Source organism: Echiichthys vipera (genome assembly GCF_963691815.1).
Source record: "Echiichthys vipera genome assembly, chromosome: 9".
Classification (NCBI taxonomy): Eukaryota; Metazoa; Chordata; class Actinopteri; order Perciformes; family Trachinidae; genus Echiichthys; species Echiichthys vipera.
In genome coordinates this window covers 29,549,261-29,572,212 of record NC_139834.1, presented here as the reverse complement: position 1 = coordinate 29,572,212, position 22,952 = coordinate 29,549,261, and the positions used below count along the sequence as shown (strand labels likewise).

Sequence of the window (22,952 nt, the reverse complement as noted above, 5' to 3'; positions counted from 1 at the left end):
TGCTCCCACTAGGACAAATCATGCAAAATAATAACATTGACCACCATTGCTATGCCGATGACACCCAAATCTATGTAGCGCTATCACCAAATGACTATCGCCCCATAGATCTACTGTGCCAGTGCATTGAGCAGGTCAAACACTGGATGTGCCAAAATTTCCTTCAACTAAATGAGGATAAAACTGAGAGAATTGTTTTTGGTGCTAAGAAAGAAAGGTCTAAAGTCATCCAACACCTTCAATCACTGTCCCTGAAAACCTCAAATAAAGCCAGAAATCTTGGGGTTATTATGGATTCTGATTTACATTTCGACAGTCACATCAAATCAGTAACAAAATCGGCCTACTATCACCTTAAAAATGTAACAAGACTTAGAGGGCTCATGTCAGCTCAAGACTTAGAAAAACTTGTCCATGCCTTTATAACCAGTAGGCTAGACTACTGTAACGGTCTCCTTGCAGGTCTTCCCAAAAAAACTGTCAGGAAGCTACAGCTTGTTCAGAACGCTGCTGCTAGAGTTCTAACAAAGACCAAAAAATGTGAGCACATTACACCAATTCTTAAATCACTACACTGGCTTCCTGTACGTCAGAGAATTGATTTCAAAATCCTCCTGCTCACATATAAATCACTTCATGGTCTAGGGCCGAGGTATATCACTGATATGCTCCCACTACATAAGCCTTCTAGATCACTAAGATCCTCTGAGACCAATCTGTTAGTGGTTCGCAGAGTAAACTCAAATCAAGGGAAAGCATCTTTCAGTCATTATGCAACAAACAGCTGGAATAAACTTCCTGAAGATTTGAGACTTTCACCCACTCTGACCACTTTTAAAACTAGACTGAAAACTTTTATGTTCACCTTAGCTTTCTGCTAAATCTTCGCACTTTTAACGTCCGCACTGTTTTGATTATTGTCTATGTTTTTATTCTCTTTGTCTTCCTGTAATGCATTTGAATTCATGACATGTTGTGCTGTGAAGCACTTTGAGTCTGCCTTGTGTATGAAAAGTGCTATACAAATAAAGCTGCCTTGCCTTGCCTTGCCTTTAAGAAGCTTCATGAACACACACCCGTGTTTGTGGTCGTGTTTGTGGTCGTGTTTGTGCTTGTGTTTGTGGCCGTGTTTGTGCTTGTGTGTGTGGTCGTGTTTGTGGCCGTGTTTGTGGTCGTGTGTCTGGTCGTGTTTGTGGTCGTGTGTCTGGTCTTGTTTGTGGTCGTGTGTGTGGTCGTGTTTGTGGTCGTGTTTGTGTCTGTGGTCGTGTTTGTGGTCGTGTTTGTGGCCGCGTTTGTGGCCGTGTTTGTGGTCGTGTTTGTGGTCGTTTTTGTGGTCGTGTTTGTGGCCGTGTTTGTGGTTGTGTGTGTGGTCATGTTTGTGGCCGTCTTTGTGCTTGTGTGTGTGGTCATGTTTGTGCTTGTGTGTGTGGTCGTGTTTGTGCTTGTGTGTGTGGTCGTGTTTGTGGCCGTGTTTGTAATCGTGCTTGTGCTCGTGTTTGTGGCCGTACCTCGCTGTAGGAGTCCCAGGTACTTTCCTCCTCCTCTGACTTCTTCCTGCCTCTCTTCCTGCTCCCCCCCGAACACTGGTTTCCATCTGCAGATGATAGAACAAAGATAGAACATTAGACATGAATTAATATGCCATTAAATGTACTAAAATCTATATTTTTAAATGGAGGCATTAATTAATTGCGCAAATGTGACATAATTGTAACAAATATTAAGTTCCTAATTTTGTAATTTATGTATTTATTAAGTTAGTGGGAGTTTTATTTTTCCTTTGCATTTCCCCTCCGATTAAAAAAAAAACAAACATTTAAAAATGTATTTAAGTCATAAAATAAAATAATTATGTAAATGTAAATGGGAAGGTAACTGAATATGGGAATTAATACAAAGGGATATAATTAAAGAGGCCATTATCCATTTATGTCACATTTGATCAAATAGTGTTTTTAATTTGATCTCCTCCATCAAAGTTTCAAAGTACACATTTATAGAGGAGAAATATGACATTGTTTTGTATTAACTTGGGTTTTTTCTCTAAAACAGTCAAGTTTAATAATCTACAGTTTAGATATCAATTTCTAGAAATCAGTAAAATAAACACAATGTGCTGCACACAGAGACAATCAAAAGTGTAACTGTCTAATTACTGTAATATAATACACTGGTGTGTGTGTGTGTGTGTGTGTGCGTGCGTATGTGTATGTGCGTGTGTGTGTGTGTATGTGTGTGTGTGTGTGCGCATCTGTGTGTATGCGTGTGTGCGCGTGTGTGTGTGTGTGCGTGTGTATGTGCATGTATGTGTGTGTGTGTGTGTGCGTGCATGCGTATCTGTGTGTATGCGTGTGTGCGTATGTGCGTGTGTGTGTGTACGTGCGTGTAACCTTGAGGTGAGGCGGCGTCTCCATTCTGCTTGGGGCTGAAGGGAGACGGAGGTTCGGCCGCGGTCAGAGGGCTGTTCTCATTGGTCAGCTCCACGCCGCTGTCGTTCTCTGAGAGGCCCTCAGCTGGAGGTGTGTCTCCGTTCACCGGCGCCTGAAGAAGTTACAGACGTCATGAAATGATTTAACTTGGCTCAAGGGTATTTTTATGTGGTTTCTCAGGAACCAGGTTGAAAGTGTGAAATACACCTGTCGTTTTGTTGCATCTGCAGGACACTCGCATATTGAGCAACATTGAAAATATTGTTAAATATTTATTATTATTATTATATATTATTAAAAAGTGGAGATTTATACTTTTAACACTATTTTCTTTATTATCTCATTATATATTTATTATCTTATATGAATTCTAAAAACCACTTTATAGTATGGAGGATGGAAGCTGAAAAAATGAATAAATTACGCTATAAATTAATTAATGAATTGCCATTAAATGTACTAAAAATTACTTCTTAAAAAGGTAGGCAATAATGAATTAATTGAATGTAATAAATTGACATTTTTGTTTAAACTAATATTTTTCAATTTATTTAGAATTTTTATTATTTGTTTTTGCAGATGTTTTTGAAATTTATTTAAAATATTAATTTCTACATTTTTAAATGTATTGATTCATTTTTATTTTGCATTTTTCCTCCTATTTATAAATTGTATACACTTATAAAAGATTAAAAAAAATGCAAAAAATAAATAAAGACATTTAAAGAGAATACAAAATAAATAAAATGGAAATTTAAATAGGAAGATATATAGATACGGCAATTAATACAATAGGAAATAAATAAAGAAGCCAATTAAAACAGAAATTTTTGTTATTTGTTATTTTTGCTAGATTGAATGAATCTTTGATGTTGTCAGCGTCCATCCTCCGCACTATAGAAGCTAATGCAGAATAAACAAAGAAACAAACAGGAAGTGTTGCCAGGGACGACACACCTGCACACCTCCACCTGCCAGCCCCAGAGCTGCGGGTGACGTCGGTGTGTTTGAGGTGCAGAGCCTCTGGCTGCACAGGTCTGATGCCTGCTCTTTATCAACTGTCACATGATACTCCTGTAGTTTCTATAATCACATATTAACCACCAGCTAATGCATGAGGCTGAGCGACGTCTGAAAACCCATGAATCAGATCTTTTCCTCCTCGTAAAGCAATAGACGAGCACTTTGCCAAAAAACTGCTGACACTTTTCCAACTGGGTCACCCGCTTCCAAACAACCTCTTGGAGGATATCCAACATCGGCGTATTGGATTATTGTAGCAGCTCGTTTTGTACGCTGTCAAACTGTTTATGAATCACCAATATTAGATACCAGTTATTGTGAAATGACATCCGATACAAGGCATTTTGTTCAAGCTACGTCTTGCAAACTGTTTGGGAAACATAAGGAAGCATCACTAACATGGCAAACACTTTGTGGACTGAGAGAAAGGTATGGAAGCAGAGCAGACCTCCATGCACGCTCCGGGGCATGGAGGTCTTTTTGCACCATGGAGCCAAAACCTCATTCTCTCAGGCCGTTTTTTTTATTAATGACACATATTTCTGTTCTGCTCTCTTAAAGAAGGTGTGAAAATCAAACACTGGCGCTGCAGCAGAGCCACTATATTTAGAAAAAGATGAACACGTTGGACAGGCGTGCCCGCTCGTCCCTCTAAAGTAAAACTTCGGACTCAGCGGCGAGCGTGTACAGGAGTGAATCTGTGAGTCATCTGTTTACTGAGAGATTACTGTTTCTGCTGGCATCACTTCATCCCACACCTCACTGGAGGTGAGGGAGGGCCGCTGCGTGAACCTGCCGGGTGCATTTCCGTGGAAATGGCAGGTTAGCTAAACTCAGCTCGTTTGGACTTGAACACCCCACTTAAGGAAGTGATTCCACCTAATCCTGCCTTTCTGCCCAGATTAAAGGAAGACCGAGAACAAACATGTACACATGCTGATGTGTTTAGGTAACACCTAGGGAGATTTATACGTACGTGTGTGTGTGTGTGTGTGTGTGTGTGTGTGTGTGTGTGTGTGTGTGTATGTATGTGTGTGTGTGTGTGTGTGTGTGTGTGTGTGTGTGTGTGTGTGTGTGTGTGTGTGTGTGTGTGTGTGTGTGTGTGTGTGTGTGTGTGTGTAGAAAAAAAAACAGGAAAGAACAAAACCTAAGCTGCTATACAGTAAGTTCATGCAGGCAGCATCGTCTGAACTCTAAAGTCCACCAATGAATTTGAAAAGTTTTCATTAAATAAAATGAAAACTACATAATTGTCACATCGCGGTGAGGAGTGTCCTGTCTTGGGTTTTTTGTCCTGTGAAATTCATGTTTTATTTTGAAAAGTAACTCTCCTCTCGTTTCAGGTCACTTGCCCTTCCTCTTGTGTCACCGGTCTGGCGTCTCCCCTGATCCCTGATTGTTTCCACCTGTGTCATCCCTCCTCATGTGTATATAGTCTTTGTCTTCCCCTGTCTGTGTTGCCAGAGTATTTCGTGCGTCTCGTCGAGTACCTCCAGCCTTTTTCACAGCCTTGTTCACAGTCTTGATCGTTGTCAAGCTAAGTATTGCCAAGTTTTGTTTTCTGTCTAGTTTGCCTCTGAAGAAGAGTGATTTTTTGTTAATAATATTTTTGATCAGTCTTTTGGTTTTAGTTAATAATATAATAATTTCATAGCTTTTGTCCCTCCCTTCGTTTGGAGCGCTTTTCTTTCCTTTAAAGTTTGTACCCAGTGTGAGTAGCTTAATTTTTATAGCCCACGAGCCTTCCTTGAGAAGTGATTTTCTGTTCGATTCATTTTTCGTAGATTTAGATTTTGAGATTAGAGTAGATCTTCTTTCCTCCTTTAGGAGCGTCCTTTGCTCTTCTGTGTTGTCTGTCATCCTGTGTCTAGTCCTCCGTGTTTTGAGGTTTTCATAGTCTGTTGTTAAATCACCTGTGTCTAGTCCTCCGTGTTTTGCGGTTTTCATAGTCTGTTGTTAAATCATTCTGTCTGAAGAGTTGCTACGCAGAAAATAAAACCTGTCATTACTGCCGCCTATCTGCATCTGAGTCCTCTCCTTCTGCCAAGCCTGACAATAATTTGTCGTAACTGGTGTTCAACTCTCCGATGGTCCTTGAGAAGCTCGTGCATGATGCTTCCATCAGTTAAAGTAATCAAACCTCAGTTTAAAATGGCCATACTGCATCAAAATTCACAATGTATTCTACATGTTGTGTTAATAAATTGAGCCAAAAATAAACCAGTTGCACGAATCAAATCCTGTAAAAAGCATTTGATTCTGTGCTCGTCATAAACAACTCAGCTGAGAACGACGGTTCACACAGAACAGAGAGAAGGTAAAACTGTGAATCATGCCAAATGTATATGCATGTGGAGCCACCATTTTTTTTTCTCAGTATTGTTAACTTTAAACAAAAACATTGATTGCATTTTATCCCATTTTTTGCTCTTTTTTTATACCAAGTTGCATTATAACTGTGTTAAACTGCTCAAAACACATGTTTGCTTTCTTCCTACTAGAAGCCATGTTTTTATGCTGTTTCTGCAGATGTGCAGGACTTTAAGTGAAAAATGAGGCTGCAGAGGGTTCAAAAATGTTTCAGGGGCAAAAGGAGTGGTTCAGCGGGTAAAATTATCTTGCTGTGTTTTAAGAAAACAGACATAAAACTCATTTTCTTTGGCTCCATGCTTACACGTTAGCAGAGACTAGTAGGACACTAAACGCAGGGAAATCTTTTAGGACGCACTTGGTGTCCATTCGTTCCGTGCCCCGTGCTTTAGGGTGATTGACCCCCTCCCTCTTCCCCCGCGGCCCAGGCCCGCTTGTACTCACATTACTTGAAATGATCTGGGCCACGGCTCCATTGCTTCTTGCTTATACGTCATCACCCCTCGGAGATTTAGTTTTGTCAGGCTGTTTTTTAACGTTTCATCAGACCAAATCTGCAGTAAACACTCCACCTCTGCATCAAACCACTGTGAATTGTTCAGTAGCATCTTTTTAAATGTCCATTGCGAGGAACAGAGTCATATAAATAAACATCAGGACCACCGTCAATGCTCACACTCGTACACGTGCGCACACCTGTGCCCGTACATGAGCATCCGTGCTTTACTAAAGCCCACCTCTCTCAAGTGTGCCGTGCCTGGGCGCAGTGCAGTTGTACTCACACTGGTCAAAGGAACTAGACTTTAGCTGTGACACGTACTTGGGCACGGTACGGATGGACAGTGTGAGTGCGCTCCAAGTTCCACCAGTTCCACACTGGTTACCACAGTTAGTCGCCTGCAGTCGCACCAGATAAATCCTTTTTTTACTGATATATACAGTATTTGTCTGTTGTTTTTGAATAAGGTGAATCATTTTGTATGTGTGCATGTATTGATGAAATCAGAAAAATCGGAACAATTTTTTATGCAGTATCTACTTTCTGCAAGATCGAGACTTAAAAACACGTAAATAAAAGTGTTTTGGTCATTTTTAATGGACGTAAGATGGTAGCTCACCCCTGCTGTTTCCTCTCTCTTTGCTAAGCTAACTTAACTGTATCATCATAAATCTCAACAGCAGGTTTGAACTCTGCAGTAGAAACGCTCCCCCAGTGTTTAAATTGGTATTTCTTACCTATTGTGATGCATTTATTGGAGTATCTTTAAATGCGTCATCTCCTTTAACTCTGCACAACTTGAGCAAAAAGGGTATCCAAGTTGTTAAACAATAGTATTAATAAAAGTATTTCAATTGCCTCAGAAATTAAAAATATACAAAAATCGGACCCCTTTTTTAATCAAATTGTTTTTAAGATATGATCATTTTTATGAGCAGAGGGTTAATTCATTTTGATAGTTTCATCTGCAGTTGCACCCTTCCAGGGTTAATACTCTGGCTCCGTAACGAGATGACGTCATAAACAGTGAACAACGTGACGACCTGAAAGACAACAAATGCTCTAAGTATTATGGTTTTTATTTTAGGTCATTTCATATGAGATCATGTAAACAACAACCACTCGCGACTTAAACTTGAATTTAAAAAAAAAAAAAAGTTTGATTGAATGTTGCAAAAACAGCACTTCAACTAGCGGACTGTATATATGTCATGTGTTTGACAACTGCAGGGTATATGTAGAATTTCACTCATGTGCATGATGAGTCTTTGTTTTAAAAATAATGGTGATCTGGATGAGGAGACAGAGAGAGAGACGGAGCAGCTGTGAAACAGATGGAAAATGGTAAAATTGTGCTGAGTTTCTAAGGAAAATCACAGCTACGCAAATCTGAGGCTGTTTGTGATTGTTAAACATCGTAAAACAGGGAACGCATGTGGTGTGTGTGTGTGTGTGTGTGTGTGGGTGTGTGGGAGAGAGAGTGTGCCAGCGATGCCAAATTTCCCCTGCAATAAATGAACTCAGTGAACTCGTGCATACAGTGTGCGCTCAAGATGGTTTAGAGCGAGAAAGGAACGAGGGAAAGGTCGACAGGGTCACCAAAAACACCAAGACCTTCAGGGACCTAAACGTGGACAAAACGCGACGTGGAAATCGTGAGAGTCGTCTTTAAGATGCAGTGTCGTGTCGTAGACCACTTGACAATGAGTCTGTTCTAAAAACTGTCATAGGCCCATCACGTGTTATGCGAACTCCTCTGAGGTCTTCAAATTGTTTGTTTTGTCCAAAAATACAGTTCAATTTACTTTGATGCAAAACAGAGAACTTTGTTTATAAAAGCTGGAATCAGAGGACGTTTGGCATCGTTGCTTAATAAACGACTTCAATCATTACACTATTTCATTATTTAATTTATCAAGTGATCATTCCAACACTTCTCAAGGTAAAATCTTTGCTCTTGGAAGTGACAATCTTCATTTTAACCTTTAATGTGTCCACAAAAAGCTCCATATTCCAAAGAAATCCAAACTGACATTAAATTCCACGACTGAAGAGGGAATTTTGAATTCATATATTTGCTTTTATCAAGATAAAACAATATTAAACAGCGATTAATGTTGTAAACAGGCTTTTTCTGCTTCATTCTGAAACAAAAAATCCCATCCACAAGAACACAGTGAAGCATTGTCAAGAGTACGGTGATAAAACCTTAAAGCCATGTTGTCCATTCAGAAGCCTGAAAAATGTGTGACGCCCCTGTTGCTCAACAAAGCGGAAGAGAAACTGTACATTTATGTGTCGACAGGTAAATAATTCCTGTCAGCAGTTAGAAGCAGCACTATTCTGGGCACAAAGGCGATAACGGCGCTCACTCTGATAGACACGTGTAATGTTAGAGCCTGTTGACCGCAGCAGGAGCTCATGTTCACAGGGATCGTACAGCTTAAGGGAAAATCAATTCAAGACTTTGAGACTTTTTAATGCCACCAGGAATGAAATTTGAGACCAATATTTTACAACAAACAAAAATAAAAAAGCGTGCATTTGTCTGCACGTCCTGGGTCGCAACCACACGACTGTTTTATTGGGGAGAGGCATTTGGTAAAATACAGTATGTTTTTAAAACTGAATGTTAGTTGACAATGTTGTGTTAACAATTATTTTAAGATTTGCGACCAACTACATCAGAAAACAAATGGTAAAATCCCACTTCCCATGTTTTAACATTTTTAAGACCTTTGAAAGTTTCATCTAAGACTTTTTAATAACAATTGATGTGTAATTCCGGCACAAAATCATCCCATGGTCTTTTTTGGATTGACTTTGGTAACCCACTTGAATGGACTTTACTATGAGAGGAGCTGGTACAGTGGGTAAGTCTTTAAAACACTCTTTTAATAAACTCTGAGTTCACTAACTACGTTGTTGGTGCTTTGTTTTCTGTGTAGGGACTCTTCTCATGCTGCTGCAGAGGTTTACTGTTATTTTCAGCAGTATTAGTGGTTAAAAAAGACGTTTGAATGCCTTCACCGTACTGCCCCGAGCTAATCGGTGTTAGCCATGTCCGGATGATAGCGACTCTACCGAATTTCTCCGTTAATAGTTGTTACACGACAAAACCCGTCTCAATGGCTTATTTGATGTATGTACGTTACATACGCCGGAATTACACTTTAAGACTTTTTAAGAATCTGCAGGAACCCTGGTCCATAAGATATTTCTTTTTTTAATTCTGTTTTTGTTTTTGCTTCTGGGGACATCGATTAGGCATCATGCACGCACGCAGCTGCCTGTCTGGGCACAACAAGAAAACAACGGCTTTCAAGTATGACGACTTGGTTTCATTGTTTGATACCAAAGATCACGATCACTGGAAACGGTTTCTGATCATCTTCAGTGATCTTGCATGTGCACGAAAAGGTCAAAAGCAGAAAAAGGCTGTGTTTGGTGGACCTCTGAAACTACTACAGTTACCTGCTGCATGCGGAAGTGTTGTCAGAGTTCAGGAATGGAGGATGCAGCGCAGGAGAGGGCGGAGTGAGAGGAGGTGAGGAGCGGGAAGACATTTTGTTTAACAGCAGTGATGAGAGAAGAAGAAAGAGCAGCACGTCTGAGTGAGGACAGGACAGGACAGGAGACAGACAGATGTTTGAACAGCCATCACAGGTGTTGATGCTTTATTATGACTACTGCGTAAGATTTCAAACAGCACGGTTTGAATGTAAGACAGCCGCGCAGCAGATCGGATACAAATCCTTTTGTTTGGTGATTTTTCAGTGATAGAAAAACTAATTTTGCAGAAAAATGAAAATCTATGCATAAAAACTGGACATGTCTTTCCATAAACTCTCTGTGTTAAATGAAGTGGGCATTTATACAAGACCTCCCCGACCTCTCTGATGCTTAACAGGGCTGTTTGAAAGATCACAGCTGGAGGGGAATCTGAGTCCCTGCGGTGCAGCTGTGCGTTAGTTAGCGGGGCCTCAGCTGCTACAGAACGCTCCTCCGATGTTAACAAACGCATTAACACTTAAAAACATGGAACTGCCTTCACCGTACTGCCCCGAGCTAATCACTGTTAGCATCATCCGGCTGTTAGCGATTCTCTGGATTTCTCTGTTAATAGTTGTTGCATGAAAAAAACTTTCTTGATGGCTTATTTGATGTATGTAAGTGCCGAAATTGATTTTACGCCCGACTTACACTTAAAGTCGAAGGATAAAATGGTCAAGAGAACGGTCTGATTAGAGCACAGACCTCCACCAGGTCTGGGTCATTTGTGTTGTACTTAAGGAGCTTTAAAGCTAAGCAACTTTTACAAAAATATATTCGTATTATGACTTTTTTAAGTTGAAGTGTTTTAATTAATAAAAATAAATAAATTATTTTAAGTTCCAGTTTCTGCCATCTAATATTTGACTTCATTACTATACTTGATGATGTTTCAGTTTTCAGTATCGGTAATGAGATATTTTAAGCAGGTATCGTACCAAAGTCATAATTTTGGCATGGTGACAAAACTAATATCGAGTGTTTGCAGTGGCAGCTGCTGGTCTTTCAAAGAGGGGAAGCTAATTTTTCCGACCTACATCATAAATGTCATTGTTTATTTATATGTAAATTCTACCCTTCGTTCCTCTTCAAAAATATGATCTGTGACCTTGTCGTACCAACTAGGCGTCTTTTCCAGGGACTTGACCAGTGTCCTCTCAATGGCAGCAGAGCTATGCTGCTTAAACGGCCTTGGCCCAGCTGGAGCTGCTGCGCCAGGCTACTGTGAAGTGTGACCGCCTGTGAGTGTGAGTGATCGTGGCGGGGGGAGAAGCTCCGCAGCTGCTGCTGCTCGTTGGGGAAAGAAACCGCAGAGTGACAGAACAGAGTCTCCAAACACAACGCTAGTAGTTTTTAACAGCGACAAAGTCTCTGGGGATCAGTAAAGTCTCCGGATCAGTTCAGAACAACGGAATGAAAAACTTGGAAAATGCTTCACTGGATGTTTATTCTTCAAGATCACTGATACGCTCATTTAGCTGTCAATCAAAAAAGGATTCCGCCTCAGACAGCTCATCCAATCAGCCCAGCATTTATCCAATGAGCATCTAGTTTCTCTGCAGTGGAACAACTGCTCTACACTTCCCCACTGAGGTCAGTAGAAGCTGAGCGTCTGACTGTGTAAAGCACTGTGGGGATGAACGAGAAGGAAGGTGCTCCGGTTACCTGTGATAAGAAGCTGATTCTGAACACGACTGCATATAGAAAACATAAAGAAGACACCAGTCTGACCTCTTTATCTTCTCTGCTCTTGTTGGCTCCAGAAATTTTGACTGAAGCCTGGAGCACATTAGGACTAATCAAGCACGTCAATCAAAATGTGAGACATTAAAAATGTATTATTCTTTTGGCTCAGAGACACAGAGTGCAAGTCTCCGTCCCAAACTCTGTTATAAAGCTATTTCTTATTGAGATCATTTTTGTTTCACGGACAAACGCACGGTCAACCTCAGGAAACAGGAAACAATATTTAAAAAACATCCAGTAAAAGTTGAACTATAAATGTCATATTTTTAAATGATTGTGAGAAATGCAGAAGCAGACTGTAAATGATTTATGGATGACACGCTCGGGTTCCCCTGCCTCGGAGACACAAATCAATGATTTTAGGATATATTCCACGTACAAACGGGCGACAACAACAAGACGATAAATCTTTGGTTTTCAGGAAAAGGATTTGTTGTAAAAATGTGACGTTAAAAACATATTTACATTTGAGTGGTTGTTTTTATTTGATCTAATGATTTAACTGCTGTTTCACGAGCCTTTTAGGATTTAGGCTCAAGTGTATGACAGAGAAAATGTTCCTTTAACCTTTAATCTTAATCACGTTAAAGTTTAAATCACACCAACACACATCATCTGATTTGAAACCTTCTTAAACCAGACAGGAAACATTTTAACATTTACAGCAGCGGCCTGAGGGGAGTCGTGACCACACCTGTGTGCTGTTCATTACGACAGCTGTGTGTGTGTGTGTGTGTGTGTGTGTGTGTGTGTGTGGGTGGGTGTGTGTGTGGGTGGGTGGGTGTGTGTGTGTGAGTGTGTGTGTCTGTGGGGGGGGGGTGAGTGTGTGTGTGTGTGTGTGTGTGTGTGTGTGTGTGTGTGTGTGTGTGTGTGTGTGTGTGTGTGTGTGTGTGTGTGTGTGTGTGTGTGTGTGTGTGTGTGTGTGTGTGTGTGTGTGTGTGTGTGTGTGTGTGTGTGTGTGTGTGTGTGTGTGTGTGTGTGTGTGTGTGTGTGTGTGTGTGTGTGTGTGTGTGTGTGTGTGTGTGTGTGTGTGTGTGTGTGTGTGTGTGTGTGCGTGCGTGTGTAATAACCGTTGAATCCTTCTGTTTCGTGACTTCCTGTCTTGATCTTAAACTTCCGGTTTCTACTCGACCCATAACTCACCCTCTTCTGAACTGCTCCAACAGTATGACAGAAAGACAGACCGATAAGCTCACACCTCAGGGCTTTTGCTCTCCATCTCCACCTCCAACAATCTGCCTCTGTTTCTTCTAGGAATCGTAACCTCCCTGGTTTCAGCACCACAGAAAAGTCAGCTACTATTTCTACTTATTGCAGTGAGCTGGAAACCGTACCAGTTTACACACTTTGAATAGCTTCTTCACGTTCTTTCTGTTCTTCTTACAGTGGGGTTATGGACGAGACTCTTTCTTCCAGGAGTCTCTGCTGGTTTCCTGGAACAGTGAATGGTCATTTTTACTATATGCTTTCAAGCATTTGTAACATATCGATCATATATCTTTGACCCCACTGTCTTTTAAAAAATATATTTTTCTGGTTATAACGATCTTCTCGTCTAACTCTTGGCTGATTTTCTGAAATATGCGACCACCAAAAGAGGACTACTGGATCATGTGCAATAATAGCAGTTATTCTAATGCATTAATTACCTTAATTCCCTTGCAAAATTACATTTATTCTAGTGCAATAATTATATTTACTCCCTTGCAATAATTGTATTTATTCTCATGCAATAATTATATTTATTCTCATGCAATTATTATATTTATTCCCATGCAATAATTATATTTATTCCCATGCAATAATTATATTTATTCCCATGCAATAATTATGTTTATTCCCATGCAATAATTATGTTTATTGCCTTGCAATAATTACATTTATTCCCTTGCAATAATTATATTTATTCCCATGCAATAATTATATTTATTCCCATGCAATAATTATGTTTATTCCCATGCAATAATTATATTTACTCCCTTGCAATAATTACATTTATTCCCATGCAATAATTACATTTATTCCCATGCAATAATTATATTTATTCCCATGCAATAATTATGTTTATTCCCATGCAATAATTATGTTTATTCCCTTGCAATAATTACATTTATTCCCATGCAATAATTACATTTATTCCCATGCAATAATTATGTTTATTCCCTTGCAATAATTACATTTATTCCCATGCAATAATTATATTTATTCCCATGCAATAATTATATTTATTCTCATGCAATAATTATATTTATTCCCTTGCAATAATTATGTTTATTCCCATGCAATAATTACATTTATTCCCTTGCAATAATTATGTTTATTCCCTTGCAATAATTACATTTATTCCCATGCAATAATTATATTTATTCCCTTGCTATAATTATGTTTATTCCCATGCAATAATTACATTTATTCCCATGCAATAATTACATTTATTCCCATGCAATAATTACATTTATTCCCATGCAATAATTATATTTATTCCCTTGCAATAATTATGTTTATTCCCATGCAATAATTACATTTATTCCCATGCAATAATTACATTTATTCTCATGCAATAATTATATTTATTCTCATGCAATAATTATATTTATTCCCTTGCAATAATTATGTTTATTCCCTTGCAATAATTACATTTATTCCCTTGCAATAATTACATTTATTCCCTTGCAATAATTACATTTATTCCATTGCAATAATTACATTTATTCCATTGCAATAATTACATTTATTTCTGTGTAATACTAACATTGATTCTGGTGCAATAATTACATGTATTGTATTTATTTTACCTATTATTTTAGAACCTGTGTTGTCAGCTGCAGATGTTGGTTTGTTTGCTGTTGTTTTTGTTCTCCTGTCTTTTTATCGCACTGATCAGAAGTAGCGCTCTTTTTTTCGTTGTATTCTGTACGACAATAAAAAGCTTTCTATTATTCAATTTACTGTTTGCAATTCCCTTGAGACTGTTGGACAGAAACAAAACCCTCTTGTTCCTTTTCTCTTTCTACATCAGCCCAACTTTCTTTTAACCCCTCCTCTCTTATTTTCTCTTTTCAAATCATTTGGTTTAAACCTTTAGTCAGTCGGTCCGGACTGAACCAGCCCAGCACTGCTTTTGTAGAAAAAAAGAAGGGGAAAAAACTCCTGAAAGTACTCAGAGAAAATGAGCAGAGACGGAGGCTTTGAGGCAGTGAAAGCGAAAAAACACTACAGACAGTTTTTCCCCATCTTCTCATCCCCTCCTTTCTCAGATATTACCAGTTAAATCAGTGTTGTGTGAAATGGTTAATGGCTCATTTTAGCTCCTTTAATTTCAGGCGTGAACAGAAAACGAGATTTGATTTTGGCCAGGTAGCTGTGTGACAATTATCCTCATCATTATCCTCCATTAACCTGCTCTCCTGGATATCCATCACTCCTCCTCCTCATCTGTGCTGCTGGCAGACATGAACGTGTCCAACGGAGCATTAAAGTAGCACAAATGATCCTTTTCTCCCCCCTCTGCCTCCCTCTTTTATACTACTACTGCGACTACTACCATTTCTATTACTACAGTGTCAAGTGTGTGGAGCAGGTGTCTCATGCACACTGCACTCTACATGACGTGTGTTTGTGTGTGTGTATGTGTGTGTGTGTTTGTGTGTGTGTGTGTGTGTGTGCGTTTTTGGGGGTGTGTGTGTATGGTAAAGCACCGCGTAAAGCCTTGCATTGTGCAGATTTCACCGACCTACGTCAGACACACACATTCCACACGAGCAACAGTCTGCCCCGCAGCGCTGTCAACTCATCTTAGCTAGGCCTAAATGATTAGAAACGCAGGTCTAGCGGCGAACACTTGGTCGGGACTGTCCAAAAGTAAAATCCAAGTAAATCCTCACCTGAGGGAGGGGATGTTTCAAGGCCCTGGGTGTCAACCTTTTCTTTTGTTTCTTTAAAGTTTCTGTCTGCGATGCTGCGAGCCGAGTTAACTAGTCTTACATTTCTTTGTACTGGAAAATTAGTGCAGAACTTACCTGTAACCATGTAACTGTGTTTCATCCCTGTTTTGTTGTTGCTGTTTGCAGCTCTGCGCATCTCAAGGGCATACACACGACCCTTTATTACGCTTTAAGTCTATTTTACAATACATACATAAACATGAGGCTGATGCCCAATAAAACACTACTACTTTACTACATATTTTCAGGGCTTTTTCATAATTTTAACATTTTAATTATTATATGAATTGTTCTTTGATTTGATTGTTTCTGATGTTTTCGCATTTATTACTGTTTATTTATATTTATAGTTTTGTGGTACACGAATAAAGTTTTCTAATAAAAATGCTCTGTTTAGCAGCAACACAGTGCTCCAAATCCCATTTTCTTTGCAGATAGCACGTTTATTTTGTCTACTAAACTCAGCCATGCCAGCATTTGTCTTTATGAAAAAAAAAAAAGTTTTACTTTACTTTTCATTTAAATGATTCTATGCTGGACACATTTTGATATGATTGAAGTATTTCATATTCTTTGCCAAGTGACTAGAGAAAAAAAGGTAATTTATGTCCTTCTCCCAGCAAAGCAGTGTTGGTGAGTTACTCAGATTTTCAGGGAGGCTCACAAGTTTGTGTGTGTGTTTTCTCTGTCTGCCCTCAGGCTGCTGCTGCTGAAACTAAGAATGTGTCCTCAGATGTCTGTCTACTTTACTCAAGACTGAATTTATGTCTGACCCCAAACCATCCCTGGAGGCTGAACAGCTTTCTGTGCATCCAAACGTCAGTGAAGCCTAACAATTTTCTAAACACAAGTAAGGTCAAAGGGGCTTCATGTCGGTTTTCTGTGCAAATGTCAAACTGAGATTACTGTAAGTAATAGGGGTATCACAGTCGAAGAACATGTAATTAACTGTTTATTTATAGAGCTTTGGATATTTTCTGACTTAAATTCAATGTTTAACTATAATTGGATCAGCTCAGCTCAGCAATTTAGCTCAGGGTGGAACAAATACTTTCACACTGGTGATCATGTGACTACCAATAGAAGATGTTATCTATCTGGAAAAGAGTTTAGATCTCTTAAGGACAAACCTCACATTTGACCTGTTAATTACTGAGTGATGTCTGACTTTAGTTTGTCCAACTTCAAAATCTGAGATCACAGTAATTTCAGTTACTTGTGGTGTTCCCCGGGGCTCTCTTCTTGGCCCCCTTCTCTTTATTATTTACCTTCTACCTCTTGGTCAGATTTTATGTTTTCGTGAATTTAGCATTCAAATCCGTTGTTTAGCAGATGACACCCAACTCTATCTCTCTAAGCCTACTTGCACTGTCCCACTCACTTCTCTTTCTGACTGCTTACTGGAAATAATCAAATCTTGGTTCTTACACAATATTCTCAAACTCAACTGTGATAAAACTGATACCAAATATACTTTGCTAAATCTGATTGACTTTTGAAAATACCACAGTTATTCCTTAGCCTCAGGTCAAAAGTCTGGGTGTCAGTTTTTCACACTGAACAGCACCACCATTATCATTCACACCCTGGTTACATCCTGTATTAACTATTCTGATTCTACAGCATATGTCCTTAAGTGCTTTGAAAGGCACTTTATGAAATGCATTATTGTTAGTAAAATTCTTCAAAACCTAAACATGCATTTGACACTTCAGACTCCATAAAATGTTATCACATCTAAGGATCAAAGGAAACCATGCATGTCAATGCTGCAAAAACAACTGGAAATTATGGAGTTGCATTGTGGGAAAGGGTAAACCTACTGGAACTTGTGCAATAATTACAATTCTTCTTTGTGCAATGATAAGTTAGTCTTGTGCATTGGTTGTAGTGCAATTTCTACATTTATTTTAGGGCAAAAATGACACATTTTAGTGCAATAATTACATTTGTCTTCATGCAACAATGACATGCATTATTATTATAAGTTACTTACTTAAAAGGTTCAAAGGCTAAGGATGTATTTGTCACTGACTCCATAAAATCTTTTCAAACCTGACTTATTCACTCAAGGAAAGTTAAGGATGCATGTCAGTGCTGCATCAACAACCTGAGGCTCTGGAGTTACATTTTGAGATAAGATAAATCTACTGGAACTTGTGCAATACTTACATGCATTATAATGCAATGATTACAGTTATTATTGTGCAATAATTACATTGATTGTAATGCAATTACTACATGTATTCTATGCAAATAATTACATCTATATTACGGCAATAATTACATTTATTTTCATGCAACAATGACATGTATTCCAACGCTAAAGATGTATATGTCACTGGCTTCAAACTCCGTAAAAGGAGAGTTAAGGATGCAGCTGCCACAACAACAACAGCCTGCGGCTCTGGAGTTGCATTATGGGAGATGAAGGATCCAGAGTTTTTGGAGTTTGACTAATACTTGGACCCAATGTCAGGATATCTCTGTTGCTCTGCCACTTTAGTGGCTGTTCTGGAGCTTTAGATTATATCACATGATGTTTATCAGGAGACGAAATTCCAATTTGCATTTTTTCCTGAGGACAAGTGATTTGGAGGAAAGCTTCAGGACAGACCCTGAAAGGACCTCGTGGTGAGATTGATTTCTCATCTGTTGTTTACAAAATCAAGAGAAAACCTCTATATCTATCAAAATTCCTTCCCACCTCCACACATCCGACTGTGCTCAACAGACACAGAAACATCACTAGTGAAAACTCAACGCAGCAAGAAAGTGCTGTGGATGAAAGGGCCCCAAAAGGCTCATGTCACTTTAAGTGCACGCTGTAGTATGCGATCTGAAAGGTGATAAGTAATTACCCGCCTAAACTTGAAGTGAATACCTCTAGTCTTCATATCGCACACGATAAGATGATAGCTAAGCCGGTTGGCATGGAGGCAAGGAATCAATAAACAGAGGAGAGGGATTAAAGCTGAAGATGATGAAGCATCTTACGAACATATGCTGAGGAGAATAGATATAAACACGATGTGATCCTGTAGGGCTTAAGTTACATGTATGACATATTTTTCCTCTGTTGATTCATCACTTATTTGTTTATTTATCTTGACAGGATTTATGTTCTGGATTATGCCATAGAAACAATAATATAAGGTATGTAAGACTTTCAAATATTAATAAAATGTCAAGAATAAAGAAAAGAAAAGCAGATGGTGGAGAGAAGGAAGCGCCCCTCTCAGACAGAGTGATATAAGAGAGGGAAAAAGAGGAACAAGCAGTAACGGACAACATACAACAGGAGTCCCATAGAGAGAGAGAGTGTGTGAGTGTGTGTGCGTGCATATACATATGCCTGCAAGTTATGAAAGTTTGAGAGTGAAAGTGTGTGTGTGTATGTGTGTGTGTATGTGTGTGTGTGTGTGTGTGTGTGTACATGTGAAACTATTTTTACAGATTGTGAAATCAGGAAATATGTGTGTGTGTGTGTGTGTGTGTGTGTGTGTGTGTGTGTTTTCTAAATACTTGAATCTATAACTGGATAACATAAAGACATCAGTGTCCCTCATCCTTCCATGAATCCTTCTTTTTTAGCCTCCTTCCTTCCTCCCTTCTTCCTTCATCCTTCCATCTATCCCACATATCTGCAGCTGTGGTGTGTGTTAGTGCGTGCGCGCGCTTGTGTGTCCTCACAGCCAACATGCATTCTTAATTAGACCCGTATAATGTGCTGGCACTCTTGTCCGGGCATTTGCCCTGGCATTGATACACACACTCCTCCAAAACCACAGCTGGCTCAGAGAGAGGTTTGGAAAGTGTGTGCGTGTGTGTGCGTGTGCGTGTGTGTGTGTGTGTGTGTGTGTGTGTGTGTGTGTGTGTGTGTGTAGGTGTATGCACGTGTGTTAATGAGAGGGCTGTGGTTTTTGTAATTTGGGTTCAAGTCCCTTATTTCCATATACACAAAGGAAAGAGTACATTGTGCATCTCCTGGCTGTTGTGAAACCTGTATGTGTGTGTGTGTGTGTGTGTGTGCGTGTGTTTGTGACTCACTGTGGCCGTCATGTTGTTGCTCTCCTCCATAGCAGCAGAGTATTTGTTGGAAGGCATTACTGTTGCAGGCGACTGGTCCAGAGGCTGAAAGAAAGAGAACAGTTCGTGTATAAATTCACATTTATATTTAATATAGAGTGCAGATGAAACATGAAACAAGAGTATAAAGATGAAACTACTGAAATGTGGATGATTCAAACACATCTTCAGCTCTAAACAGTCAGCACAGTTTCAGGATCAGTGTCACCAGTTCAGTATACACTTAGTAGTAAAGTTGACCTTTGACTGCATCATTTTATCCTGTTAGATAATTGTGTGAAATGTTTCAAATGTGTTTTGTGCATGGATGTATTCTGAGCCTAGGGGCCTCTTGGCACAGACAAGTCAGACTCAGACTTGTGCCGAATTTGGAAAATCCCTCCAGGTGTTCCCGGACTCAGTTTAAAGTGAAAATGATGTTTTCCTCTCCTGGGTGTACTTCCTACAATGTGTATGAAACATCTGCACTCCTTAATGAACATTTCTATCACTGTACGGCTGCGAGAAAGCACAGCACATCACAGCATCTTTAACCGGTCCCTTCTTCAGGTGTAAAGGAGCAACCTTAACAGGTAGACAGGAGAAAGAGAGAATGGGAGAGGAGAGGACAGCCCTGGCCTCTCCTGTTCTCCATGAGGTGGTGGAAGCAGACCTGACATGCCCATACACACCTGAGGTGAACAGAAACAAAAGCCTGTCAGTGTGTATGTGTGTGTGTATGTGAACGGAATAAGTGAAAATGTATGCGTTTGTACATGTGCCATATTTCTACATTCTTCTTTGCATTGTGTGACTGTTAATTCTTTGGAGCCTCCACACTGTTGCATATTTTAATGTGTTTGAGTGTGTGCGTGTGTGTGTGTGCAGAGAGGCAGTATAAGCGTATGTGCTGGCATGTGTGTGCATGTTTGGGTTGAAGTATCAAGGAGGTCAAAAGCTTAAAAAAACAAGTCTGTGCAGAGAGACCTGCACACCTCAGGTAGCCGACTGTCTGCTCTAACTTTTACTGACGTTACTCTGACTGAAAAGAGATTTTAAAAAATCACATGATAATGCTGAGAAATAAAACTATAAAAAAAAACGGTTAGTGACGCTCTCCATTTCGAAGCAGTGGTTGGTCCGAGTTTTCTCTTCAACTGCATGCTGTTTTTTCTTGTCTCTGCTAGCGATGTGAGTAAACAACTCAAGCTAAAGACTTTAGAAAATAATGGGCGTAGCCACCGTGACGTCTCCCATTGGTTTGCCATCGCCATCTTGGCATTTTGGAGCCAGAAGTGACCATATTTGGACAAAAGGGCAGAGCTGGGGGGGGGGGGCTATGGAAGTGATGTTCCAATGGCGCTGCTGGCCCAAAAGTACCTTTTCCCCGTTGACTTACATGAAGAAAGAGACGTCTGTAAATCCATGGATGAGTAGAAGCCTTTGTGAAAAGGTAATTCATGGCTGTAGTAGCCGATGTAGACTGCTGTCCTCTCCAAACCCCCACCACAGCGACTTCCTGGTCTATCCAATAAGGAAGTGGCAAAAAATGCAGTTCTCAGAGTGTCCACTAGGAGCAGTTTGCACAATAGAGCAGTTTCTCATTGACCCCTATGTTAAACAGGCCGTTTTCAAAGCGTCATTAAACCTTTTTAAGGCCTGGGACAAAAAAACATTCTAGTCTGTATGTTTAGGTCATATCTCCATGACAAACCTGAGTGGGGTGATTTTATTTGGACCAGTTTAGTTTTTTATTTTATTGGAGGTTAAAGTTTATGAATAAAAAGGGGCGTGGACTCTTGAGTGACAGCTAGCCTCTGGGCCTCACTTCTCCTCGGAGGTAAACGTCAGCCAGATGGACGTATCTCCCTCCCCCCAATGTCACATACATGCCCTTTTTTGGTCAGAGGAAATGAGGCGGAGTCAAAGTCTGACAGGATGGAGACTCCTGTAGGCGAGGAACGACTGGATCAAGTTGAGAGAACGGACCTGGATGCAGAGGCTTCGTCCATTTTTTATACAGTCTATGGTCCTCTCTTGCATCTCAGTGCAACTGTCTCAGCGTGTCAAATACCGGCGCACTGGGAGACTTGCTCACATGCTTCCTGTAGGTGCACGGCCACAACGCTCCACTCGCTCCCTCTACGCTCTTCTATGTTTGCTTCTGTGTCGCTCTTCTCCGCGCATGTTGTTTTTTTTGCAATCGTTTCTGTTTAAATCCGTGGGTGAATCACCATCAGTGTCTCTTTCTACTTTTTAAAAAAAACGAAATGTTGACACAGAAAATCGCCAGTCACTGTGAAGCCTGTGTGTTTACTATGCAGCGAGTGGATATCAGTGTGATGTTATAAAATAAATGAAGTGCAGTAAAAAGTAGAATATTGAGTTGTAGTGGGCTAGAAGTATAAAGTAACATGAAAAGAAAATACTCAAGTAAAGGAGCCTCAGACTTGTACTTTAAGACAAATATACCGTGATATAATACCGTTACCATCTATGCTTCAAATTATACTGTGATTTAAATTTGAGACCGTTCAGCCCTACTCTCAAAACATATACGTATATGAACAGTATATATACTGTATTTATACTGTATATACGACATGAGAGTGTGACATGTGAGAACAAACAACAAAGTCTCAACCCTGAAATGTAACTTCTGTTGTGTGGAGCAGCAGATTAATAGAGTCAAACATGTTCACACACACTTTGGCGTCCTCTGACTCACATCAATGCTCATTTATCTGTGTTCGGGGGACTCTCCCTTCACCCGGCTGCAGAGGTGAGCGAGTTCATCACTCAGACAGGATGTTGGCACCGAAATCCTCCCTGCCCACGTCTTTGACCTTTCACCCACCCACCCACACACACACACCAAACAGGTAGCTGCTCTCTTTAGCATTCAGGTCTAGATCTGCTTCCTCTGGTAAAAAACTCTCTGCAACAAAATTGACCAAGCAGGTGACGTGTGCGGCTCTTATTGACAGAGTTCAGTGAGAAGAGTTGGTCGATATGTTCATCAACACTGACATAATTCTATACTTTTGTCAAGCGTCAGAGTTTCTGCACACCAAGACAACTTTTATGACAATATTTAGATGGTTTTTGCAGCTGTATGTGTCAGGTCGGGTTGCCGCTAATGACTTTTCTATTAATGAATCTATCGAACTCAGTGGTTAAAAAAGACCTTTGAATGCTTTCACCGTACTGCCCCGAGCTAATCAGTGTTAGCCACGTCCAGCTGTTAGCCACTCTCCTTGCTTTCTCCGTTAATAGTTGATGAACAGAAAAAACTGTCTCAATGGCTTATTTGATGTATAG

At 39.9% G+C, this 22,952-nt stretch overlaps 1 protein-coding gene across 2 annotated transcripts in view; it reads right to left on the bottom strand.

Annotated features, from left to right (window-relative positions):
* dnmt3bb.1 (DNA (cytosine-5-)-methyltransferase 3 beta, duplicate b.1) overlaps positions 1-22,952 on the bottom strand; it is a 57,273-nt gene that overhangs the window by 29,710 nt on the left and 4,611 nt on the right. For both annotated transcript variants that reach the window (XM_083920645.1, XM_083920646.1), the window contains exons 2-4: positions 19,614-19,697; positions 2,391-2,541; positions 1,509-1,594 (exon numbers count right to left, since the gene is read on the bottom strand). In XM_083920645.1, the coding sequence (XP_083776771.1) occupies positions 1,509-1,594; positions 2,391-2,541; positions 19,614-19,697 (321 nt within the window). The remainder of the gene's footprint in view (positions 1-1,508; positions 1,595-2,390; positions 2,542-19,613; positions 19,698-22,952) is intronic.